The sequence below is a fragment of the Betta splendens genome, chromosome 22 (assembly GCF_900634795.4).
Source record: "Betta splendens chromosome 22, fBetSpl5.4, whole genome shotgun sequence".
Classification (NCBI taxonomy): Eukaryota; Metazoa; Chordata; class Actinopteri; order Anabantiformes; family Osphronemidae; genus Betta; species Betta splendens.
Genome location: NC_040900.2, coordinates 14,665,261 through 14,689,917, shown reverse-complemented (window position 1 = coordinate 14,689,917; position 24,657 = coordinate 14,665,261). Strand labels below are relative to the sequence as shown.

The 24,657-nt window shown below is 40.9% G+C and overlaps 1 protein-coding gene across 10 annotated transcripts; it reads left to right on the top strand.

Moving 5' to 3' along the window:
- The first annotated feature begins 10,262 nt into the window (after window positions 1-10,262).
- On the top strand, window positions 10,263-24,019 carry si:dkey-16j16.4 (uncharacterized). 10 transcript variants are annotated; one of them, XM_041069064.2, is made up of 7 exons: window positions 10,263-10,825; window positions 16,189-16,270; window positions 16,544-17,046; window positions 17,719-17,806; window positions 19,600-19,653; window positions 22,756-22,784; window positions 22,934-24,019. In XM_041069064.2, the coding sequence occupies exons 1-7, from the start codon at window positions 10,757-10,759 to the stop codon at window positions 22,985-22,987; spliced, it is 879 nt and encodes a 292-aa protein (XP_040924998.1). In that variant the 5' UTR covers window positions 10,263-10,756; the 3' UTR covers window positions 22,988-24,019. The 10 variants fall into 10 exon arrangements, with proteins under 10 accessions (XP_040924998.1, XP_028993959.1, XP_028993961.1 ...); XM_029138129.3 differs by having other exon boundaries at window positions 10,264-10,825; window positions 16,544-16,764; window positions 16,918-17,046; window positions 22,756-24,019; XM_029138126.3 differs by lacking the exon at window positions 22,756-22,784.
- The last annotated feature ends 638 nt before the right edge of the window (window positions 24,020-24,657 follow it).

Sequence of the window (24,657 nt, the reverse complement as noted above, 5' to 3'; positions counted from 1 at the left end):
TCTCTGAGTCTGCTCACTCACAGTTTGGTACACAGCCACATTTTAACAGGCTTTGTTGCAATTTTAACGTTTTTCATCTTTCAAAATCATCAGTTAATTGAACATGAATGCAATGTTGATAGTTAACCATAACTCAAAAAGAATCATGTCGTTGATAATTGACCATAAATCAACATAAACGCAATGCTGATAATTGACCATAAATCAAGGTACACATAATGTTGATGTCAATAAATCAACATAAATTTAACATTGATGATTGACCATAAATCAGTGTAAATGTAACATTGCCCCATCAGCGTTGATTCACCTTTCAAAATCTAAATATAATCCAATGGTAATTCAACCGTAATTATGATGTTGCCTTAATGTTGTCGCAACGTTGAAATGCCTGCTGGCTTTTAACCATAAACATACTGACGGATGACGCTACTTGGGTGAAGAGGGTGATAAGGTGCAGGTTCGCTGATGCTGATTGATTGTAAGTAGCATGTGCTCAGGTCAGAAGCGTGTTCACACACACACACACACACACACACACACACACACACACACACACACACACACACACACACACACACACACACACACACACACACACACACAGCTGTAGCTGCAGCAACAACTGTTTGTTGCACAGTAAGTGACATGATGACTCACACACAGAGTCAGAGGCACTAAATACTACACACTACTGTAGTTCACAACTCCCCAGTCTGCGTCAGCATGATGCCTTATTAACTATTATATAAAGTGTAAAAATAAATAACAAGAGGTGATCTCATGGAGTTTTTTACCACAGAGGAACACCCTGTCCACTGCTTTGTAACGTCTCATACGTGTCAGCGTACAAGGTGACTGAAAACTGCCTGAGACAAACTTTAAATGGCAGTAATCTTCATTTTGACCTTCTGTACATAAATACTTGTTCAATTCAGTTTCCTTGGCATAAAAGCAGCCCCCAAAGAAAGGTCAGCCATTGTGACACATTAATGGGTTAGTTTAACTTACGTTAGTAACTAAAGGGGAAATAATTTACTGCCTAATCATTAAAAGCTTCACTTTGAGGGAAAGAAATCTCATGTGAATCTTTGTCTGGACTTTCCTATTAGCAGATTTGTGATGACACAGACATCTCTCTCATCCCTGGTGGTCACAGGATCAGCACCGTGGCCTGCAGCTATGACACACCTCTGAGGCATCAGTACCAGTAGTCCACGAGGAAAAATGCAAAGTTAAGTGGGAAAACCTTGAATCTTCAGAAGCATAACTAATATCCCCCACAAAAGAAAACATATTGGCCTTGGATTTATTCAGAGTGGCGATCTACTGTACTTAAACAAGAATAAGACCTTTATAACCAAAAGCTCTTTGTATCTAGAAAAAAATAACAATTGAATGAGTTTTTCATTCTTGCATAATAACCTTGGTTTAGTTTCACAAAGATGAAAATCAAGTGAAAATGTGGCTCTGACTTATTTTGTGGACCTTCCGAAGCTTTTACACCCACTTTGTTTCTATTGCTGCACTAAACGTGGTCTCACAAAACACCCCATCAGCATCTTTGCATTCAGTCTCTAATTCATTATCAGTAAGACTGTTCCAGAAAACGCTGCCTGATCACATCGCACACGGGTTGCCAGTCTCTCCGGGGCCTTTGAAGCAACTTGTCTATGTTTGTATATCTTATTCCAGCTGTCCAAGATCATTGAGGGGAAAATATGGGAATTCTCTCCCAGGGTGGATTTTTGCTTTTAGCTTGACCCAGATTTGACTGTTCATGTTTAGCTTAGCAATGAGAAGATTTAATCGCTTGTTTTCATGGTGCTACAAATCTCATTTTTGCTTTGTTTCTGTGTAAATCCAATAAAAAAAAGCATTTGCATCTGAACGTGCTACATTATCAGTATCTTCTGTGACACCTTTTCTTACTCGTATCATTTTCAGCCTTATGCAATGCTTGTATAAAGTTATGAGAAGACAAAAACAAAAATACTATAATGCTCTGAATTGTCCTGCCACTTGCGTAAATGGGAGTGATTGTGGCATGTTGTGATGTCATGGACTGATGTGCATCAGGTCGCTATGGTTACACTAATGTGAAGCCCTCAATGAATCCAGTTACATAAAAAAGTGATTAAATGATTAAATCATTATAGTGGTTGCAGTTAACCACAAACAGGTTAAAATAATAATAAAGCTACATTTTGTTTAAAGCCCTTGAGTTAATGTGGGACTATATTTCCTTTAAACACCAAATGTGTCAGTTCCTGCTCCTCTAAATTCAGCCCAGGCCTATATATAGACCTGCTTGATGAGTCTACAATAGCCTGCTACTTTACATAGTCATATTGATGACCACAGCGTTGTTAGGAGTAATGTTATAAAACAGGCAGCCAGTGTGTCCTCCTCCCATCTGTTCTCTCTCCTCTGTCTCTATTTCTCTGTGTTCCATGACGCAAAGCCTGAGTGGGAGTGGACAAACCTTCTGCTCCCTGAGAGGACTGAGTGGGCTGCTGCCATCCGCTGTGCACGCACCAGAGATGGAGGTAGAGATTAAAGTATATGGTACAAAGGAAGGGGGGGGCGAACGACTGGGAGAGGGTGACAGCGGGAGATACAGAGAAGTAAATAATGGGGATGAATGGGGATAGGAAGAGAAAGTTGTAGTAAAGACTCTAGGACGGGTTTACTGGAGAGAGGGTGACATGAAAGAGTGAAAAATGCAGAGAGAAAAAGAAGGGGAGGGGCAGAGGAGATGGGAGGATGATAGCCTAATAATGGGGAGATAAGGAGAGAAGAGCGGAAGCAGGCGGAAGACACAGACAATGAGGACAGGACTGGCGGCAAGGAAAAATATGGGGAATTAGACTGACAGGCCTTGAGCGACAGCGTGCCAGGAAATCATTTAGAGAGTGGAGGTTTTTCAAAGGATGAGGTTTGTGACACAGACTCCAATGTCAATGCCAGTACTCAAAATATAAACCTCAGCCATTTAAACTCGGTCAAACCCAGTCATTCACACAATCAGCCTTCAAATTATCTTTAGTTTTAATTTAAAACATTGTCCTCCTTCAAGACGTCTTCCAAACTATTTCTTGTTCAATAATTTGGTGAGAGTCAAACTTCAGGCAACTTGATAAGTGTAAGTCTTAATAATTCACTCTTAATATCAAAACAATGCATAAAACAGCTGAAAAACTGAGACTATATACTATATACTATACTATATATATACTATTAGACATGCCTACAGTGCATGAATCGAATAATTTATTTACTTTTATTAACCTCTGTGGGTGGACCTATGAAGGGCATCACTGTACTGTAGGACTGAAATCCTATAAACAGTATCGTCGGCATCTCATCCTGCTGTTTAGTCTGACACCATTAAAGCAGATAATGAAACAGGATATAAGCAAATATTATATTATAGCAATGTATATATGTATAACTGCTGTTTATCAGAAACTCCACCACATATCGTGTTGTCATTAAAAGTATATTGCTTTTCTAAATACTTTTTTTTACTCGTTTTTTTAATGTGCTAATTTAAACATTTCCAGGAAAAAGCGAGTGATGAATCAACGACCCTCACAGTGGCCTCTACCTGCTGCTTATCTTTAGTAACATGATTCCCCTCCTCATCCACCAGTGGCCATTTTAAAATTTGGTTAAATCCAGCTCTGAGGTAACAAGTGACACCTTCTGTTTCCATGCTTCTGGTCGCTAGGCAACCTTAGCAATTATGCCACTGCCAAGAGAGGATGTAGCACCATGAGGCCCCCCTTCCTCCGTTCATTTTGGCTTCAGCCAGTCCGGCTCCATCCCTCATCTTAGTGCCGCGCTTCCACAGTAAGACGGTGATGGAGCTGCTGAAGCACGCTGCATTTCCCACTGTTCTCATTAAATCAGCCCTTTGCTATGCGATACAGTTGTCTGGTAAGCACAGTTCACCAAAACACGCTGCTGCCATCTGTTGTTATTACCAGTTCAGTTTATGATTGAAAGGAAGGTGAAAAAATTATGAATAGAATGTTGTAACTGTACAATCTAGTTTTGCCTGCAGCAAAATGTTAAGTAAAGTAAATTACAATAGAAGACTAATAGACTAAATTCAATTACACTAATTAAGCAGAATATAACGGAACGCTTATGGTATAATATCACTTGGCCTTATTTCCTGTGCTACAATCTTGGTTCTGCCCCAGTGTTTCGTTTGACCATTGAAATTTTCACAAAAGCACATGTTATAAAATATGATGCATTATGTATGATGACATAGTAAAAACACAAGTGTCTTATCAATTACTGTGATATATTTGAGGTGCATTTTGCTCAACAGATATCAAGCTTTTATGGGTCAGAAAAGTATTGCTGGACCAAAAGGTCAGACATACTGTACAGCGTAACAAGGAGAAGGCCACAGTAAATCTGAAAAATAATCAATAGAGAGTTGCTATGGTCACAGCTGTTATTCAGCTGGAATAAAGTACCAGGTAGCAGAACCCACGACAAAATAGACTTCCATGTATAGAAAACCATATCTATAGAAATATCTATCCTCAAATATGACAAATGTTTTCTGAAAGTACTAGTTACAGTAAAGACTCAGAGATCACAGCCACTATACAGTATGTCTGACATAGAAGATCACATTTCTACATCCATCCTGTAGAACTATGCAGCCATAAAATACATTGTCTATAATATTAATGCTGTTAAAAGATAAGGCAGCAATAAAATAAAGAGTTAGGAAACTTTCACATTCAGAAATTGAAATAAAAACAAGCTCTAAATAATATATTTGTATGTTTTCACACTACTTTGACTTGTGAAACTATGTAAGTATAAAAATATTTTTATACTGTGTGTTACAGTGTTATTGCCAGCGATCCTAAATGAACTGAATTTCATTTAGGGTTTCTTTTCACAAACACTATATTACAAGTGTGGATTGATTTGACTTTCTAACCTGAGTGCAGGACATTAATCAAAGTTTGCTTCCTTAATGTTCCTTGATTTGATATTCCTGTGTTTTCAATCAATTTCAGTACCCTTTGTTCCACAGGAATGACCATGACAAATAAAACCTAAATAGAAGCAAAAGAACATGTGCTTTGGAAGAACAACATGTTGTGATGAGCATTGTGATGAGCATCATGTGAAGACTGTTGCATCAACCCCCTGCAGAGACGCACATCTCGGGATGTAACAATACTGTATGTGAAGATGCACCTGAAGTGATTGAACTAAACTATATGTCTTTACAGATGACAGATTCAAATTCACCTTCCTGTGGCTGTTGTGCTAACTGTGTAAAAAGGGGACTAGTGATGACGTGCACTAAAGATCAACATGGCTTTGGGCTCAAGCTTGACTCGTGGTCAGTGGTTACTTTATCTGTCAGTGATTTGAACCTGCAATTCAATCATTTCTTCTTTTGGTTTTTGACATCATTGCAAATCTCGGTCAGTTCATTTAAAGGCATTGCTTCATACTTTCATGTGAGTATCACACATTTAACCACACAACACACTGTGTCAAAACATGAGGACATCTCAACTTAAAGGTCACATCTGCTTTTGTTAATCTCTATCTAGGCAAGTTTTTTCTGTTGACATCTACAATAACTGTGTCTACGTTGGTTGTGTCATAATAAATAAATATTTACATACGTTTACATTTTACAAAAATAGTTTTAGAGATAAACATTATATTTATTTGTTTTTAGTTTAATTATTCATATATAGCAATAACCTGTCAATATTTAACAATAAATCCAAACCAGCCTTTGTTTGACTCCAGCGATTAAACAGCTCTGAAGTCTAAAATGTTCTTTAGGTTCCCAGCACATGGCATCAGGAGAAAGCCACGTCCTAATCAGCACAGCTGGTGAAGTGGCAGCAGATGCAACCAATACTTTAATACTTAGAAATACTTAGAAACCTATACTGTATATACTTCTGTATCTTTTTAAAGAATATTCTTAAATTTATATATATATATATATATATATATATATATATATATATATATATATATATATAGATAGATAGATAGATAGATAGATAGATAGATAGATAGATAGATAGATAGATAGATAGATAGATATATTCCAACTGGTTAAATTTATTTAGTTTAGTTATGTGTCTTACCTGTTGTTTGTCTTTCAATGACTCAAATTGTCTCCTACTTTTTCTTTATTTAAATCTTTAAAGCTTAATATGTTTTTGGGATGTATTCCAAGGCTTAAACCAGGAATGAATTTATCTCATGTCTAAATATGCTAGTCAATCTACCCGTAAGGGTGTGTGACCACAAACCAAGAACGCTCTTGAGTAAACAAGACCTGTGACGGGATGGAAGAGAGAACCAGAGAGTGAGACAAGTGTTGCGTAAGCGAGCCTGTGCTTTGTGTTAAAAACAGTCAAGAGAAAATAGTTGCCTAGGAGGCTAAAAGTAGCCTCTTCATGACAGATGGCCCCCACGCTTTCCGCCAGTGGGTCAGTGGGTGAGGGGGGGACGTAGGTGAGCGGGGAGGCTGTGGCTGTATGCCGCCATCCAGGGGAGAGTGTGGGCAGCAGAAAAGAGAAAGACAAGGACTTCCAAGGCCAAGTGGGCTGAGGTTTGCAGTACAAGCGTCTAAAAACAGACGCAATGACGCTCAGAGGTCAGTTGGCTGATTTGTCATCAGCTATTTGAGCAATGTTAACAACTGATGAGGGAGAGGGAAAAACGTTGACATCACCGGAGCATGTTCACATCATTACTTGCCCCCACATTCTTCCGATTGCACAATCATCAAAGCACAGGAATAAAGCACTGTTTCCTGGACGTAAGGTTGGGCCATATTTGGTATTTAATTTAATGCCACAGGTATAAACCACCAAGTGGTGTGACATGAAAGAATAAACTTGTTTTGATAAGATCTGACGAAACATGATTATGATGATCTCCAACCTGAACTCACTGAGTGAGCACTTGCCTAGAATTCAAATGAGGAAGCAAGAAACATCTGTTACTTTTGAACGGGAAGTGACTCCTCCATCCTCCATCCTGTTATTTAATGATCGCAAGACACATTAGGCTTTAATTTGTCACAGAAGTATCTAAGAAGCAGCTCTGACATGCTTCGCATGTGTATACAACTGGATTGAGCTGCTCTACAGTACAGTATATAAATGATCTGTGCAGTGTCAGCCACATGCCAGCAGAGAGCAAACAAGACTACTGCTCTAGTTAAAGGTATGTTTGATGTGGCAGACACTGTAAACATGCTGAATGAATGACAAGTTCCAGTAAAAAAGGAGTAACTGGTTGAACTTGACTCAGAGAAAGTCCACCCTGCAGAATGGCCTTTAATCCCACCTGTCATCTAAAGAATGATGTGTACTGGGAACTCATCACATCACGTCATGGGAACACACTGTTTTTCATAGGTTTCCTGTCCATTTATATTCCTATTTATAAAAGGACATGTTTCAAATTTCGTCCTAAGGCCCACTAGATCTATAAAACGAAATTCAAGATTGAATTGGGAGCTTTTAACACCTTCCATCCACGTGAGCCATTTATGCCTGTTTCTAAAGGAATGCTTCCCTCTTGTGGCCAAATATTGCAAATCAAGAAGAGTTGCTTTAGTACAGTAGCTTCCCTTTACTGTACTGAAAGGGTCGCAGGGTCGCAAACTGGAGCTTATCCTCAGGGGTGGGTTCACCCTGAACAGATTGCTAGTCCATCACAGGGTCACATTTAGAGACAGACAGTAACTCACCTACAGGCCATTTAGAATCTGGCTGTGTATGTTTGGATTGTGGGAGAAGGAAACCCAGACAAACACGGGGAGACCATACAAATTTGTGTTTGATCCTGGAATCTTTCCCATGACCTTCTTGCTGTAAGGCAGAGCTGCTTATCCCCACACCACTGTGCCTTCCCTTAGTACTGTCAATGATTAAAATATGCAATCAATTAATTATGCATGATAATACTGATGATTCATATTCCTTCCTCTGTTGTTTTCCCACAGTTAAAGCCTTTTTAAAAACTACACTATTATACAGGGATGTTGTTACTGACCTCATAGCTATGTTCAGCACCAAATTGGATTTGCATTGAGCTTGTCCTAGAGCCAAGCCACATGTTCCTTGGAAATTTCACCAGGTCATTGACCGGAGGTGTTAAGTGAGAAAGCCTCTCACATACCAATCAGTGAGCCATACATCTTTAAAGGTGCAGCAGGCTGTGACAGAGTAGCGAGCAGAATAATAGAATAATGCAAGCAACAGTAAATTTATCTCACATACCGTAGCAATGTGAAATGTGCAAGCAATGTACTATGCACACATCGTGATGTTTGTTCCACGAGACCCGGGCCGTAGTGCTATGAATAGAAAATTCAAATATGTTGATGAAGAAATGATTAAAACTACAGTAAAACATAGTTTGGAGTTGATTATTATTTAGGAGCCATCATTCATTTAAACTCTTTTTTTCAAGCTAAGCTGCATTTTTCTTGAGATTGAATGCTGCATGTGAAGCAGTACATGTGCAGACTGGTGCATTTGTGCATCGACATCTTCAAGCGGACAATGGATGCAAAGTATGACATCACTGAAACTGTATGCCTCACTTAGACCAATTATACTTAAAGTGTTATGCTTTCTCCCCATCTCTCGTTCTCTCTGTGTCTGCCTCCACCAGCATCTTTTTATCAGTTTGTCACTGGTCATCAGAATGTCACAAGCAATAACAGCTGGAAGCAAAAGTATGTGTAATGAAACCTCCCTTTTTGTTTTGGATGATGCTCATTTTATTTGTTAAACTTTTTGTACTGCACAGAGCTGCTCTGCTTGTTGCAAAATGTGACAGATGATGAGGTCTTTTACAACCAATAATTACAAGTAAATTGTGTCAAGCAGACATAAGCAAAGTGCTTGTGAATGCAACAGACCCAGTGTTACTTTCATCTTAACAACACCATTTTCTACTAGATACAGATACTGAAGGGCTATATTATGTTTGTATACAACTGAGCTACAATACATTGTAAATCGTACATTATAATGCAACTTAATGATTACAAGAATGTGTTGGCCTTTTCTACTTTAACTACTTCTTAAAGTATGAGCTTCAACTAAGTACATTTTCCCTGTACTGTATTACTTTTCAGTTACGTTTACTTGAGTATTACGTTTATGTACTTTCACCTCAGAATTTTATGTGTGTTTAGACATAATATGAATATGAATGAAGTTTATTTATTTATTTACAAAATTAGTTTTACTGACTTTTATTTTATAGCTTTCTGTAGTTGCTAATGTAGGTTGTTATCAAAATTAAAAATTCTTTCTTATTATTTAGTATATGTACATTCTCTTTACAATAATTCCACTACTTCCAAAGCAAAACTCTCAACACTCTTACACCAGTCAACTTGAAGGTAGAAACATGATGTGTGGATGATATGGTAATAGAAAAATGAGTTCTAAACTGAACAGACATGCCAATGTTCTGGGCGACAACTGATTGGACATAGCTTCATTTTGCAAAATGACACAAAACTTTCTTTGCAATTGTTTATTATTTGGAGACAATACTAGCTGTTGAAATACTCTTTGAATTATCTTAGTCTGCTAAAAGACCACATCTGTACCTCCTACTAAAAATGCTAGTTATATTTGACCATTGTTCTGTCCTGGAATATGCTCTAGCGGCAGTTGTTGGCTTTTGTGTTTTGAAATTAATTTACAATCATTTGATGAACCCAGCAAATTATACTGTACATACAGAAGATGTTACTGTAAGTTAAGTCTGTACTTAAAGCAAGTACTGGTGAGTACTGGTGGTAAAATACAGTAATTTCTAGTTAAGTATTAGGCTAAGACTTGTAATTTTGTTTTCATTTATTTAATTTAATTGTATTATTTTTGTTTGTTTCAGGACATACACAGGTCATAAAGGTATGTTAAATTAATCAGAGATATGTCAGAAATGTCAGTTGATTCAGTGCTAAATGTTTAAATAAAACTAAACCGTTTGTTATCTTCTACAAATCTAACTTGAGGTACAATTAATATGTATTATTTAATTTTAGTTTAGTTTAAGTCAGATTTACAGCCATAATAGGCACAATAGGCGTTTCACTGGGTATAAATGGCGAGTCTGAAAAGAAGAGGAAGTAAACAGACAAGATAATGTGGCTTTAACTCTCATCCCTCCTCCTCGAGCGTGAAACGTGACGTCAGTCCACGCTGCAGCCAATAAGGGGGCGGTACGCTCGGGCTAAGGGAGCGTTCTGCGTATTCGTGTGGCTGCCGAACGTTTGCTTGTGTGTATGTGTGTGAGTTTGCGTGTGTGCGTGTCTGAATGCGAACAAGTTCATGTTATATATTTTTTTATTTTTCCGCATCTTTGAATTAATCTCCGGAATTAGATCGCGGCAGCGGCGAGCGAAGCTAAGAAAAAGTCTTTCCACAACAACGCAGTCCTGCATGGACTCCAAAATAACAAGTTTGCTGCGTACACCCTTTTGAAAACAAGCCACATTCACGCAGTTTTGCGAATTTCGGTGTATAATTTCTTTGCGCCACTGGCTAACTTGGTGCTAGGAGCGTGATTCCGTCAGGAGGGCGTCCCGTGTGCGTTGTTTGAAATCTTTAAAGTCGCTCATGTTAGCTACAAAAGCTATAGTCGTCACATTAGAAACACTACTAAAACGTAATTGCAGAGGTTGAGCCATTAGCAAAAGAAAATGTTGAAGACGCTGACGAAGAAGCTGAGAAGACATTCACTTAATGAGATCCATCCTTTCCAAGTAAAGGTAAGTTTGACTGAGTTACTATACTAAAACATATACTAAAACACATACTAAAAACGTTTCAACACAGTATAAAGTCCTGGTAGGTTGTTGTCAGTGCGCTTTTAGGACCATACATTGGTTTGGTGGTGAACAGCGTGGATGCGCTTTTGTCCCGTGACTTGTTCATTTCTAGGCCAGTTAACTACGCAGCTGAAACACTAGCAGCTTTCAGTCTTTAACCTTGCCTGAGCAGGGTTATGAGGAATTTATTAGCACACTCAATTTCACACGCACACGCACGCGCCGTAGCACAGATTCCTTAACGTAGTTGCTTTCTGTGCAATTGGTGCACACGCACGCACACACACACACGCACGCACACACACACACACACACACACACACACACACACACACACACACACACACACACACACACACACAAAGACACACACACACTCACTCCTGAAGTCAGTGCTCCTTGGTGGTATTTTCAGCTCCTGCTATCCTCGACCCATCCGTTTCCATGTTAGGAGGAGTTTGAGATGATCCAAGCTGCTCCACAAACACACCAACAAATATGTGGGTTATTAAGCAAGTCTCCCACACACAGATGGACACTCATTGACTCATAAACACTACTTTATCATTCATTTCATTTGCTATTTTACAAAATACATCTGGCGAATAATGTGCCCACATTCAATAGGCAGAGTGCACTTGTTTGTGGTGATACATGTGTAACTGTGTAACTAGTCTAGCTTCTTCATGTACAGGCGAAAATGGAGGTGAAGAAACTGTATGTGTGGGGAGCAAGAGGCAGCAGCAAAAGCTCATTTTAACAAGGCTGTAAAAAACAAACGTTACAGGAAAAACTTCATTGTCGCGATCTGTAATTGTCCCAAAATCTACGTATGTACCCTCCAATTTTCCATAACAGCATCCATGTAAGTGCTCCTCAATTGTTGCTCCCTGGCCAGTTTGCATAATGGCTCGTTTTGGCAAGTAGAAGGGTGAATTGTATCCGGCATGGGTCACTAACTTGCTCCATCCACAACACCATTGTGCGCCAACCAACTGTACAGTCATATGGCAGCCATTTTGTGTCAAAGTGCTCCCATTCAAAGGCCTGGCAGTGTATACGGGGGAAAAGTGTGCCATCCCCATTGTCTACTTTTGTTTGTGTTTGTTGCTCTGCTCAGTGGTAGCATTAATTCTTTCAAAAGTGGTTAGTGTGACAGGAAAAGTGAATTGCCATTACTGAGCAGCTTCGTGTATGTTTTTTACAGCCATATCCCACGCTCTATTTTGTCACCTACTACTTTGACTGGTTTACATCTGATTAAAGTAAAAAAAAGTGATTAGTACAAGACTTTATAGCTGAGGTGATATAGAATGATAATTTTTTTAAGTTATACATAGACACATAACAATAAGGTAGTTACTGTAAAACAATATACCTTGTCATTCTGGAGGCCCATGTGGGTAAAACGCCTTAAATTCTTGATCTTCCATTTTCCAAAATGCACCTGATGAACATTTCTTTTAAGCTTTCTTCATATTAAAAGTTCTAAAAACTCCTCACTCTGTTTATAACACAGGGTTCTTCTTAAGAAACCATAATTCTCAGCTGTTTTCCCATCTGATACTAGTTGTATGGTCCTTGAATCAGCAGCATGAGTTTTGGACTTTGACTAGACTTTGCTGTGTCAATTTACTTGTGGGCTTCTGAGCAGGGTCCTGTTGCATGGCCAAATGTTTGAGAGGTGTTTATAAGGTGTTTCTGTTTTTACTCTCTTTCATCTTCACAAAGTAGTTTTCTTCTGGCAACACCTCCAAACAGAGTTTACCTGTTCAGTCATTTAACATGCTCAATGGGTCCTGTAGGGTCTGAGATGGAGCGTGTGTCTCCCACTGACTTTGGGGTAGATGTGCTCAGATGTTTACTGCTGGGCAGGTTGGCAGCTGTGTTAAATGCTTTCCATTTTTGAATTATCTTTCTGACTGTAGAAGCGTTGGCTCCAGATTGTGTAGACATGGCTTTACAACCCATACCAGACTAATTCAATAATTCACATCAACAGTTGCTTCTCTAAAGGCATTGCTTACAGTATGTCCATGACATTGTATCAACACATACTGTACCCATATGCTCCAGACCAGCAAACTGCCCAAACATTTGCTTTTAGGGTTTGAAGCTTGGCATTTATCATTTGTTAATCAAAGTCAGTCTGCAGGACCCAACTTACACTGAAAGAGGAAATGTGGAGCTTTGAATTGCCCTTATTATTTTCACTTGTTTTACTGTATTTTGGTTTAATAAATAAAGGCATTTCCTGTTGTCTAAGGTTATACAGTATGTATCTCATATGGAGATCAGCCACGATGAGAACGTGTGTCTGTGAACAGGGTGGTGTGTGCACTGTGACATTGCCACTGATCCAGCTTAACAAGCTGCTCAGTGATGCAAGTGACTGACAAGGATTTTATTCAACTCTTCCTGACACACATACTTACACCTCAATCTTTGCATATATGCACAAATGTATTCTTTATGCAGTGTCATGAATGAAATGGTGTAGTCAACAGATGCACGCTGATTTAGGACTGTAACAACAATAAAAGTACTAAGTAGTTAATGAACCATGAGTCTGATATTGATACAGTGACTTTACAATTCAAGTACTGTAATGCTTAGTACAGTTTAATAAGGACTGCTCCAGTATACTAAGTTGCATAATTGGGTATTAGTCAGTTTTCAAGATTCTAGACCTAAATGTAGTTGTTGAGTTCAGATCCAGTGCAAAGGCCTGTGGAGAGTGATCAAAGCAGTTCAGGAGTGGTTTTCTGAGGACTGCTCCTAATGTATCCTTATAGATTAATAAAAAAATGTAAAACTCATTTGAATGTTTGCCGTGCAAAAAAGCTGTTGAGCCATATTTCCTGTAGTAGTTGGGCAACTTCGAAATGGAGCTACAGCATTACAAGAGATCTACAGCTTTGTACATTAATGTGGAGACAGAGGCATAATGCTTCTTCACACGTAGTTATCTTAACATTAACAACAGTGTTATTGATATATGACTAATAGGCATGTGAGGAAGGGTGTGACTGTTATTCTGGTTCATCAGTCTTTCATTTTGTTGCATGTAGTCAGAGTACAAATGGGTGTAAATCAGTCTGAGGAAGAGTGTTGATAACTGTAATGGTGAGGCTTTATATTTGAGAGCAGGAGCAGTGTTTGTACAAACAAACAAGGCCATTATGTGACGTCATGGGAGTTTGCTTTCATCCAGCATTAGACGTCTTATCCCAGCACTGGAATTGTGATGCTCTTCATCTGTAATTGACAGTTCCGTGAAGCCAGTATCGATGCTTAGCTGGGGGATTATCATATGAGGCTGTCTGTCCAGGGTGGAGTGGTACAATCCAGGTTTAGCCACTGCATTATACAAGTTTTAGATCTGTGTTTTAATGAAATGCACTTTTGCAACATGCTTTTAATTTTGTGCTTTGTTTGAAAACACGGAAATGATGAGCAAATTTGCTGTGTCTATTAAGCATATATTTAAATAAACCAGCATGTTGTGTAATTTATAGTGACATTGCCTTCCCTTAATTTCTCATGTTTGGACCTGGAATGATGAAACCCTGTCATTCCCATCTCTTAGGAAAGGGTTGCACACCTCAGTAACTCTAAAGCAAACCTAGCTACAAAAACTCTTCACTCACACCTTTCCCATATACACTGCCTGAAATACAGAAAATGCTTGAAACTGCCATTACTTACATGCTGATGTCAAACAACAAGCGTTATGACATCTTTGGCGTTTAACCAATACGTAATTCGGTCTGAAACAGCACCAGGACTAAAACCTAAGTACTTGTAAATGCAGTGAGGTTTGCTCTTAAATGGTCAGACATAAATCTGCTTTCCATTAGTAGTTTGTGTTTTAGCTGTTGGAGTGGTAGTGCTGCAGTGATGATATGCGTGTATCTGTGGCAGTGAAGTAAGGACGTTGGTGAAAATAGAAGGCACTCAAACACAAAGTCGTGTGATGTGGTTTAACGTGTACGTTTGAGAAACTCAATTATTGCAGCTGATTGTAATGGCACCCAAACATAAACAAGTCTTCTTTTGTTCCTGTCAGCCCACATCCTTCAAGAAGGCTAAACATGTGCTGCAGTGCATTTCTGTTATTCTGTGATCCATTAAGTACCTGTGAGCCAGTCTGTGAGGGGCAGGAGAGACCCAGCCGTTACTTTTAGTTACGTTTGTCTCCAGCTGCTCAGGCAGTGATCACCTCAAAGTTTAAGGTTAAAGAGACACATGTGCAAGCTGGTGAGTCTGAAAATGATAAAGCACTGACCTGAACCTCGCTGAGTGTGAACAACCGCGGCATTCAACAATTATGATGTGACATGAACACACCACTGACGTTTCATGGATGCTGTCCAAAAGTAACACACTGGACTGCATGTGTACAGTAGCTGAAGCCACTTGCCAAAATATATTTCCTTCCCACAGTAATTCCTCTGAGTAATTTTCCTTTGTAGTTAATAGGAAAAAATTGGTGCTGTTTAATAGGAGAATAGTATCCGTTAGGGCATTGATTGATTGTCTGTACACCGGCTCCTGGCTTATTCATTGGAAATTTACCCCATAACTGACAAGCAGAAGGGCTGCATCCTGGCCTCTTGATCCCAGTGGTTCTCCTCTCCAGTGCTGGACTGCTTCTACTTCTTAATTGAAATACAGTTACTATTAAACTTATTTTTAACCATCTTACACTTGTTTAGTCTATTGTAAGGAGTCGGGTCAAAACGATAAACCGACGTATGCAGTCATACAAACAGGCATTATACGCAGGACTTCACGCTGTACATGAACTTCACATGCTCTGCCCTCACTGGGTTTTGAGGCCCCGGGGTCTTTGCTCCCCTTTTTCCCTCTTATTGGGGAGCTTCACAAAGAAGAGGAGGTGTGCAACTGTGAGAGTAAAAGGGACTACACTGTGTATGTATACAACACACACAGGCATGCACGCGCTCACACGCACAGATGGCAGCTGCTTAGCGAGGCAACAGAGTGGTAATTACTGAGTGTGAGGCGCATTACTTAACTCTTAACACTGCAGTCTGTAGGGTATCTGCGCTGGTGCTACTACTGTATACAGTGGATGGAGTTTTAAAGGGGCAGAGAGAAAAGCCAGTGAGCACTCAAACAATACTGTGAACTATGACTTTGGGCCCTGATTTTTGTGAGAATCATTAATGCAGAAATGATGAAGTAATATTTGCACTTATTTTTTGCTGTTTATTGCAGCAAGGAATATCAGGGGTTAATTTGTCGGGCGTACTTGACCCACAGTATCCCTGTTTCAGATTTCGTACCATGGCAGTGGAGAGGGAGGGGAGAGTGACGACTCAGAGGGGGAGAACCAGGAGCTCGCACAGATTGACAGAGGTATGTGCTCTCTGCCAAACAAAAGGTTTATTGAACCTCCTCCATTCATTTAGACTTAGCCTTTTATAGTTACATGTTCCAAGTCAGCAGATGATGCATTAGATATGTTGATGCTCTGTCAACTGTCCCTCGACCACCATGTTTGACATTTCTTGTTTGTCGACTTCTAGAGAGACATGTTCCGAGTCAGCAGATGATGTATTAGATGTGTTGATGCTCTGTCAACTGTTCCTCGCCCGCCATATTTGACATTTCCTGTTTGTCGACTCCTAGAGAGACGGAGAAACTGTGCTCTCACTCCCCTGGCCACCAGCCAGCAGCACAACCAAGGTCCCATCTCTCCAGCCCGGTTAAAACGCCTCCGCCTCCTTCTTGATGCCAATCTGGATCGCCACTCCTCAGAAGAAGAGCTGGAGCGAATCAGCTGCAGCGACAGCAGGAAGTGGATGTCGCGTCACGGCGATCATCACAGCAGCGCCTCCAGTGATGAGGAGGTGAGGGACCTCTGTGGCTGCGGGTCACTGGCTGCCTCCACCAGGCCCCTGGTTGAACCCGGCAACTGCCTGGCTGCTTCCCCCAGCCCTGTGCACTTCAGCTCCAGCCCACCGCGCAACCTCAAGCAACCTCCCATGCGCTTCCAACTGCAGGTGGTGCAGCCAGTGGCACGACCCATTATTTTGAGCCACTTTGACCAGTCAGCACCTTACAGGAAGTACCGGCACAGCTACAGCGGCGAGCCTGGGAGACCTAGTTTGGACCTGGAGAAAATGCAACAGGTGAGTAATGTGGAACCAGATGGTTTTAACCAGCATCAAGCGCATGAGCCAAATAATGAAGATGAAGTTGAAACATTGCAGCAGCTGACTATGCTACCATATAATATCTTTTAAAATTGTACTTCTTAACTCTGGGCCAGTCGCATTAGACCTGTTCTGCTGGTACTGGTGGGCTGCGGGTCGGATTGTGGTGGATGCCACCACCATAAATTAGCCCAAATTACAACAGTGCAAAGACTAGATCTAAAAGCGTCAAATAAAAGCAGCAGTAATCGAAAAAAGTATCGTCCCATAAATCGATTACCAAGATAATCATTGCACCCCTAAATTTAAACTTTTTGGTCCTCACTATTGAGCAATAATTACTTGTCAACACACACATTATGTGATTAATAGTAAAATGCACCAAATTTGTAAATTAAAATATTACATTGTTGAGAAAGTGCTTTCTTTCATATGGAACATTATAAGGTTGTATGCTCTCCGCAACAATTGGATATTCAGCCTCTATAGTACTGTAACTACCGTAAGAACCAAACCCCAAAAGGCTCCTTACTATTGGACCAAGGGTTTAGTCCAAAAACACTCTTGAATCCCTGCAGTCTACACAAGTAAACCCCACACACAAATGTGCGCACTTGCACAAGCAAACAAAGTCTTCCCTTTCCATAGCCGGATGCTCGGTGGTCTAGCTGGAGCGGGATGAAGGAGAGGGAGGCACGGATGGCAGATGTCTGCCCTCGTTTTGTCACAAAGGCTGGTGAGCGAGGGGAAATGATGGAGGGGTGGAGGCAGACAGAGGATTAAATACACAAAAAAAAAAACAAAAAAACGATGGCCACTAACGAGTCATTTCAGAGGTGCATATGTCCATGAGGGAATAAACAGATGCTGAGAGACAGTGGGCAGCAATAAGAGGGCTGAAAAGAAAAGTGTGTGTGTGTGTGTGTGTGTGTGTGTGTGTGTGTGTGTGTGTGTGTGTGTGTGTGTGTGTGTGTGTGTGTGTGTGTGTGTGTGTGTGTGTGTGTGTGTGTGTGTGTGTGTGTGTGTGTGTGTGTGTGTGTGTGTGTGTGTGTGTGTGTGTGTGTGTGTGTGTGTGTGTGTGTGTGTGTGTATATTTGCTGTCTGTGTGTGTGTGAGCGTGTCTGCATGTTACAGTGCACACTCAGTCAAGTGGAATAGGAGGTGCAGGGAAGGGAATACAATAGGGGGCCTACAGAGGTAGCAGACGCAGCCACAGTCACCCGTTAACCCTTCAGCTGAACAGTCCTCCTCAGCTGAAGCTGAGTCACCATCACTGGGTCCTGGTGCCCAAAGAGGCCTAGGGTTAGGGTTCCATCTGAAAGTATTGCTGCAAATAATTTCTGCTTGTTGGGAGTATGTTAGAATCCAGTTGTTCCTATTGAACTCCTAAAAGGATGCCACTGATCCAGGTCCATGTAAAGCCGGTAAGGCTACTTTGTTACAGTGTGACCATCAGCTTAGCCTAAGTCTTTAATCATGCATTTATTTATCTCCACATTTTCCCAAAGGCAGGATTAAAGGGTCATCAGGTTGTTTTCATTCAGTGTTTGATAATCCCCGACCCACGTCCTCAGATGTGCTGCTGTCATTGTTAGCCTGCCTGAATATTATGAATGGATGGCAGAACATAGCAGGTGCTGGTCATGAACACAGTAGCCATGTCATGTACACAACATTATTTATAAGTAGACTGTTATAGTGTTTTTTAAAACTTGATTGAGCTGGCGTTTCTGTAGTAAATATTAAGGTATGAGCCCGGGTAAGGTGACTCAGATACTTTTCATGTACAACAGAATTTGTAAGGTTGTAGGTTAAGTGAAGTACCTTGAGCATTTGAAGCAGTAACACAGATTCACGTTTATGATATCTAGAAACACTACTATCGGGCTCATTAAAAATACAGAGTGAGACTTTCACACAAACCCGCCGTCATCTCAGACAGATGAGGGTTGGACAGAGGTGAGCCGGGGAGGCAAGGTCAGCTCCCTCCCACATCACTGCGGGAGTCTTGTGTTTCCTTTCTTCCTTGTGCTCTCTTACCTCCTGACTGGAGACAATCCCATGATTGTACAACCCTTTCACCCCCACTGTTTTTTTTGGGACCAGTGGAGCTGCCTGGGACATAGAGGGAAGTAGGAGACAGGATATTGCATAATGTTCACTGACTGTTTAATTTGCTGAGACAGCTGGATCACCATGCTTCCCTTTTCAACACAAAGACACAAAGCCACCTGATGACCACCTCATGTCACATAAAAATAACTAACTAACTAACTAACTAACTAACTAACTAACTAACTAACTAACTAACTAACTAACTAACTAACTAACTAACTAACTAACTAAATAAATAAATAAATAAATAAATAAATAGTGGAGTTATTGTTATTGTTATACTTCACAGTCATTGTCACCATCCACATGCATGTCGAGGCAAATTTCATAAGCACGGAACCTTTACACGCTTCAGGGACTGTCACAAATGTCAAAACAAGCTGCTACAGACGTTTGTGCTGTTCCTTTCCACAGAAAATGCTGCTGAAGAAGAACTGTGGGGGAAAAACGCGGACCATAAAGATTCGGGTGAGTCCATGTTTTAGCTACACTTTCCCACAGCAAATGAACAATACCCTCAGTATTACAGAAAAAACTGTGTCATTTTAAAGACTCTACTGAGACAGCTCTTATTAAGCAATAAGAGTTTATACAAGTGGTTTTAATTTAAATAAATACACACACACACACAATTGCACAGACGGCTTCTCCTTTCATGCAGGGCCATAATAGGCAGTCCAGACCAAGGTGTCCATTACAGCAGTGATAAGGTTGCAAGGTTGGCGTGCCCAGTGAACAGCCCAGCCTGTCGTTGCCAGCACCTTGATGTCCATCCAACTGCCTACTGGGACAGCATCTGGCAGTGGCGTTTGTTCCCATGCCCTCCACTAGCAATAGAGCCGAGCCTGAGACATCTGAAAGTGTAATAGCGTTGTCAGATTTATGCGGCAAATGGCAATGTAAACATAGATTATTGCTGGGAATGTGCTCGTTTGTTTTCCAGGCTTGTTTGATCTTTTAATCTCAGCCTAACGATTCATCCTGCATTATTTCATTTGTCCCATTAGGGCTTGTGTGCTCCCCTCAGTAGCTTTGCAGACACAAAGGTATTTTCCCGACAACGTGTCCCATGTGATCTACCTATAAAGTGTTTTTTCAGGACCAATCATCGTCCACCAACATACGGCTGCAGCTGTGTATAGTTGGACGTTTGTATGTGGTGGGTACAGTATGTGAGAGCAGGCTTGTTTTCCAGGCTTGTTTGATCTTTTAATCTCAGCCTAACGATTCATCCTGCATTATTTCATTTGTCCCATTAGGGCTTGTGTGCTCCCCTCAGTAGCTTTGCAGACACAAAGGTATTTTCCCGACAACGTGTCCCATGTGATCTACCTATAAAGTGTTTTTTCAGGACCAATCATCGTCCACCAACATACGGCTGCAGCTGTGTATAGTTGGACGTTTGTATGTGGTGGGTACAGTATGTGAGAGCACACTAACAGAACAGACTGGAACCAGCCGGGGCATCTTGGCTCGGAGTAGCATACTCCAGAAGGATGCGCAGTGCGGTGAGAAAAGTGACGTTATTATCACATTGTGTGGGCTCGCGTCAATGGAGCCTCGGCGCAAACTTGTTTATGTCCACGCGTACAGTCCTCCATATCATGCAGGTTCATTACATACTGTATAGCCCTAGGGTGTATGTCAAAAAAGCCTGAGCTTTGAGAGCCAGGCTAGAGCTGAGGCGGAAGAAGAGGAGGTGGAGTGTTGTGCGGATCCCTTGTGGTGTATTTCCAGGGATGAAGTCATTTTCCATTTATAGCCTGGCCGGCTGGTATCTGTTTAGCTCCACTGATACACAGAGATATTGCTCATTATCCTGTGTTCTCGCTGGTGTAGTCAGTGGGGCTGTTGTCCCCGTCAGTGACGTCTGTGGGCATTGGGTGCGTTCCAGCTCATAGATTTTTCTTGAAGTGAGTACACAGTGATTGTTTGGATTGATGAGTAATTTGGAGGCTTGTGTTGACTGTGTAGCCTCTGTAGCCACTTCTCTTTCTCTGTTACATATGGGCTCTGTTGCTTCCTTGCTCCTTCTGTCTCTTTACCTTTTCATCCGTCAGCCCTCAGTTTCCTGGACAGCATCCAGAAGAGACGCTGGATCTGGACAGGTCCCTAGTTTTAAGACAGAATTGTAGCCGCGAGATGAGAGGGTCCTGTGTGTGTTGTTCTGGAGAGGCCTCTTCTCAAAGGGCTGGAGGTTCAGAGTGGCACAAAGTTCCCACGATGTAGCAGGCAAGAAGGGACTGGGTTTGGTTTCAGCCACTGTAATAAACGGAGGGTGATGACTGAGGCATTGGTAATGGGGCATGAATGAATGTGCTGCATACCTCTTGATTTTACATGGATGGAAACTATTTGACTTGAATGCTACTGAAAGATATTTGCCTCAAGTATAACAATAAATAGAACTTTTTGAAGGACATATTTGCACAAGTGTTAAAATGTGTTTATTTGTGTGTCTATACATGGTTAGGTTATCTTAGCTTAGCTTAGCTCAGCTTTGTTTAGCTTAGCTTAGTGTTAGAACATGAAGCAGAATTTTGATGAACAGACTAGAGAACTATTGTAGCAATCACCTCAAACAGGGGCCTCGGTTGAGGCCAAGGCGAGAACCCCTGCGTCAGATTAACCTGTGTTTGTATTGCCCTAAAATTTTGGGCTGTCTTGACACAAAGCAGGGAATCAGCAACACAAACACGAACAAGGAGTCATCCTGATGAATGACTCGCCCCCACAGCTGTACTGAAATGTAGCTACCATATGGAGGACATCCTAACACAGTCCACGTGTATTTATTTTAATGTAAATTGTGCTTGAGCTTAGATTTATTTTTGCAGTTTCAGAGCTTTATGCCCGTTTATATGTTACACTGGTAGATTAAACAGGGCCAGGTGATACTGGGAATTGTTGCTGTGGCCTAGTTGCCAATGCTGAATCTCTGAAGACTGTCTGAAGTCATAGCAACACCTGTAGCCTGACATGCACCACTAATGGGGCTTTTTAATATGATGTCATTCTTTTCCAATAGTAGTGGCCACTTGAATGCAAATGAACGTAATCACTCAAGCACCTCTTGGTTTATTAACGAGAGTATGCAGGTTTTCCATGGGATCAGCTCCGGATTACAATGAGTTAGTCTTAAGGCACTAATCTGTCTCAGTCCACCATCTCATAAAGTTCACTCCCCCTCAGCAGGCTCTGGAGAAAGTGCTGCCTCACTGCCAAATCCAACAAAGCCATTTCCTGTAGTTTCCTGTCGAGATGAAAATGACCAGGACTAATTTTAGACGGAAGGCTTGTAAAGCAGAGAAGTATGGTTCTGTTTAGAGGGGAATGTCTGTGTGAGTGGAAAAGCATTTATCTCCCCCAAACCTTTGGTGTAAAACTTGGTAGCAGTTATTTTCCCACGACTGCTAGTTTGGTTTTCAGGCACTTTTCTTACAGACCCACTAACATAGACGTGCAGTAACTGAGCCTCTGAACTGAACTGAACTCAAACGGGATTCTTTTACCTTTTATGTCCAGTGATGCTCACTTGTCTCTCTGTGCCTCTTCTTTGCTGTCCTCCAGAATCTGACAAGCAGTCGTCCCCTGCCCAGGTATACCTGCGATCCTTCGATTTTCGCCTTCCGCTCCTTGAGCACCGCACCCCCCTGCAGCCCTTTGACCTCGTCCGAGGATCCTCCTTGCTCCTAAAGAAAATTGTCCACCGCTAGAAACTCCCTTCCATGTTTCTCTTCATTTGCAGACAGCTGCTGTTTTGTGGCTTCTGTGCCAGGACCAAGGAGTGACTGATAAATGAAAGCGACCTAGAAAGACAAGACAGACAAGGTCGAACTGTTGCACACTCAGGTAAACCCACCTTGTTGACGCTGTCCCTTTTGATCATTGTTCTCCACATGGAATCAACAGCATTTAGAGAATATAAGGCTAAAACACAACAGTTCTAAGGATATATTAGGTATTGCATATGTTTCGCTGTCTCTAAAATGATTTTGTGATAGGTGGATAAATGATCATAAGACAAATATGGACTGAAAAGTACAAAAGGACAAGGCCAACATTCTGACGCCTGAATTAAGTTCAAGGTTGTATGACTTGCAAGGGTAATCATGCATGTAAGACAATCAATCGGTTCCAAGGTTTCTTCCTTCCTAATGTTAGTAGTGAACATCTCGTAAGGTTTTTGGTGACTTTAATGAACACATTAAGGTGAGTCATCTGATGTCTTGTTATTGCTGTGATGAACATAGACCGTGGTCACGTTCATCTGTCTAAAACACTACTTCTCTTGATGTTATTGAGTATATGCAGGTCACAATGAGCTGTAACAAACATGTATGACTGTAGTTGAATAGTCAGCCTTTGACCTTTTGATGTACATTTCTTAACAAATTTGTCACTTTTTAGTCAGGGTCAAAGTTAAGTACTTGTATCCTTTTTCCTCGCATGACTTTCAGCGATTTGCAGAAAGAGACAAAACAGAGAGAAATGAGACTAGTTTGCTGCACATTTGGCAAGTGTGACTGGTGCTGTGTTATGCAGAGCCTACTTTTCCACATATTGTACCTCATTACTGTCTAGGTAGAAGAGGACCACTGGTTTATTCGACACATCCCAGTGTTTTCTATGGATCTCTTTATGCCTTGAAATGACATTCCTGTGGGGTAGTTCCCAGTTTCTGAACAGAGCTGGTTAATTGATTGGACGTCATATAACCACTGTAACAGAGTTCTTGCCTAAGTGAACGTAACATTGTGACATGCTTTTGTCCACTGTTGCACAAACAAATCAATAAAGGCCCTGTGGCCTCTTGTTTAGGAGACGATTGTTACTTCAGTGTCAGATTAATGGATGATCCAAATTGCTTTCTTGGTACATGCTTGCTTTGACTAAGTTGTTTTTCTTAATCTTATCACTGGTTTATACTTTACTGCTAAAAGTTCCATGTTCCATGTGTTCACCACACATGGAACTCACACCTCCACAGACTTTAATAGTGAAACAAGAGTTGAAATCCCACCTCCAGGAGCTGACTGGCTGACTAACACAATAAACTAATTGGACTATAGCACACTGGAAAATATACTAACAATAAACCTACAAATGCTGTCTGTATGAGGTATCATTACTGTAACACTATCGTATTGACTATCCTTTAGATCATTGTTTTAGGGTTTTAGGTCCGTGCTTTTATCACATACCATCATTCTTTCCAGTCACAACAGGCATCTCAAAAACATGTGCAGACTGACACGTTAAGCCACTAGCTAGTGAACTGCATCACAAAATTAAAATCTTTGAAGTTTGGATGAGACCAAAACGGATAAATATGGACAAAAGATTGGACATAATTGATGCTACATATACACTAAAGTTGCCGTGTGTGTCCTGGATGCATCGAAGGTCACTGTTTCTTCAGCTGTTGCCAGAAACAAAACTGCCACTTTAATATGTGTTTTATTGATTTAT